General features: G+C 58.0%; 1 protein-coding gene across 1 annotated transcript in view; it reads left to right on the top strand.

Annotated features, from left to right (window-relative positions):
- The window catches only part of NCOR2 (nuclear receptor corepressor 2), a gene marked incomplete at its 3' end in the record, with an annotated part of 186,193 nt that overhangs the window by 136,370 nt on the left and 47,576 nt on the right, over positions 1–2,247 (top strand). Inside the window, exon 18 of the mRNA XM_009320956.1 lies at positions 650–797. Within this exon, the coding sequence (XP_009319231.1) occupies positions 650–797 (148 nt within the window). The remainder of the gene's footprint in view (positions 1–649; positions 798–2,247) is intronic.

The raw sequence follows: 2,247 nt of genomic DNA, 5'->3' as shown, positions 1-2,247 counted from the left end.
AGGGACGGGGCTGTCTCGGGGCAGGATGGGGCACCGGGCAGCTCACCTTCGGGATGCCATGCCGCATGGAGCGTCCCCACCGCCCACTGGCGACAGCCTCCCCGGCACGGGAGTCAAAGTCCTTTGGCAGCACCTGCCCGTAGGGGACACGAAAGCTGGTGTGCGAAAATGTTGGCTGGGCCATATCTGGGGCGTCAGCTTTGTTATCTGCAGATGAGCGTCAAGCCGCGGCTGCACATGTTTGTGTAGCTGGAGGTAGTGCCTGGAAATGCGCAGGACGAACACGACGCACGCGTGTAATGAGCGGACATGGGACCACCGGGCTCTTGCCAGCCCTGCACTGGTTACTTCTGCATGCGCGTCCCTTGTCCATGTGTCCGTGCCATCCCTCCCTCAGAGGCTCGCTGCCGCCTGGAGCTGGAGCTCCCCATGGAGCCAGTGCACGGTGGTCAAAGTTTTTTGGCCAGGTGAGACCATGCTGCCGGGCTTTCAGCAGGCGAGTCTGGTCCCGAGGACTGATTTTCAGAGGGTTTACCCAGGGGGACCGCAGTGGTGTTAGCATCCCTCTTGGCCTTTCAGGTACGACTGGTGCTGTCTGCTCCCTATCCCTCTGGTCTTTCCTTCTCACCATCCTCTGCCTCTTCCCCAGGAGAAAGAAAGGAACGCGAAGAGGAAGAAGAAAAAAGGCACCGCTGTTCAAAACGAGGAAACCGCCTTCCCTCCTGCAACCGAGGACGAGGAGATGGAGGTGTCGGGAACGAGCGGCAACGAGGAGGAGATGGCCGAGGAGGCAGAAGGTGAGGCAGGTGGGGGGCTGCAGAGAGGGGGATGCGCTCAGCTCTCCCAGCTTTGCTGCAGAGGCACTCTGCACGGCCTCTCCGGGGCTGCAAATGTCAGCGCTTGCGGGGGGTCACGTCTGTCACCCCGAAGCCACACCGAGGTGACAGTGTCCCACAGCACAAGGCGCTTGTGGCCTTTCGGACGCCTCTAGCTTTCACGCTTGTGAGGAGTGCCCTGGATCACTGCCCTCCGCCCGTGTCTGTCTGGAAGATGTTTATTTTGGGAAGGTCATGCAATGCGGGAACCCTTTTACCAGCCAGCCTCTGCCGTGGCTGCTGGGCACCCACGGGGGTCCCAGCGGGCACAGGGAGGCTGTCAGCAGCCTCTGCGGCCCAAGGGCTCCTTGGCTGCCACATCGAGACTCCGCATAAAGGGCTCACCCGGAACTTGGGGTGGTCCCAGTGGCTTCTTCTCACCCTGGAGGAGAGCAAACCCTTTGGTTTCTGATTTCCATCAGCACGCACTCCCCAGAGCACCCAGCTTACCGGGGCCTGGCACGCTTGTGTGCTCTTACAAATTGCATTTCATGGTGTTTTCCCCCGAAGGGGGGTCCCTGCGTGCTCGGCAGGGTTAGATAGCCACTGCCACAGGCTCTCAAGGAGCTTATTGTGGGCTCAAGAGGGATAACCCGCTAAGGTTTACGTGCGCCCATCCCTGTCCCATCAGGGCATCGCTGCTGCTGCTGCTGCCCCAGGCAGTGGAGCCCGCGCTGCCAGCAAAGGCAGGGGAAGCTGTGGTCTCCCACCACGAGGCTGATGTACCTTGGCGCGGGTCTTTTCCTCCTCCTTTCCCTTTTAAGGCAGGGTTTTCCTCCCCCCCCGCCATACCAAAGAAAGGAAACAACTTGAATGTGACAATTTTCAGCTATTTATCGCTTAGAAAGCACGGCAGCGAGTTTGGAGAAAATGTGCATAATTTTCCAACAATAGCCCCATTTGACTTTTGTTAAAGTAATTTAATAACTTAACCAGCACTGCTGGCACCACGCTGGTTCCTGGCCTTAGCACCCAGGCTAATGGGACTCGAAATGGGAAATCTTTTCAAACCATCGTTGTGAGTCACTCATTACAAGGCAGATTCCAGGTAAATCTTTGTGCGAGGTGATACATGACTCAGAGGCACTAAGTAAAAGGTAGTTATTGCTCTTTGTAAGAGTGCCTGAGAGGAAACAATGTATTTTTGAGATTAGAGACAGATCTCTTGACATGCTCCCGAGCCTTACTCTCCAAGCCTCGTCTCTTGTTCTGCTGCTGGGGTGGGCTGAAGAAAGGCATAAGCAGGGGGGGGGCGCAGAAGTGCCAGGGGAGTGTGGTGCAGGAGATGGCTGCTGGCTCCAGGGTGACATTTGGGGATGCTCAGGCAATAGCTTGGGGTTAGGGGGCCGGGTGGCCGGCCGGGGAGGGGGGG

The sequence above is a fragment of the Pygoscelis adeliae genome, unplaced genomic scaffold (assembly GCF_000699105.1).
Source record: "Pygoscelis adeliae isolate BGI_AS28 unplaced genomic scaffold, ASM69910v1 Scaffold353, whole genome shotgun sequence".
NCBI classification, from domain to species: domain Eukaryota; kingdom Metazoa; phylum Chordata; class Aves; order Sphenisciformes; family Spheniscidae; genus Pygoscelis; species Pygoscelis adeliae.
Note: the sequence above shows the minus strand (reverse complement) of the source record. Positions and strands in the feature narration are given on the sequence as shown.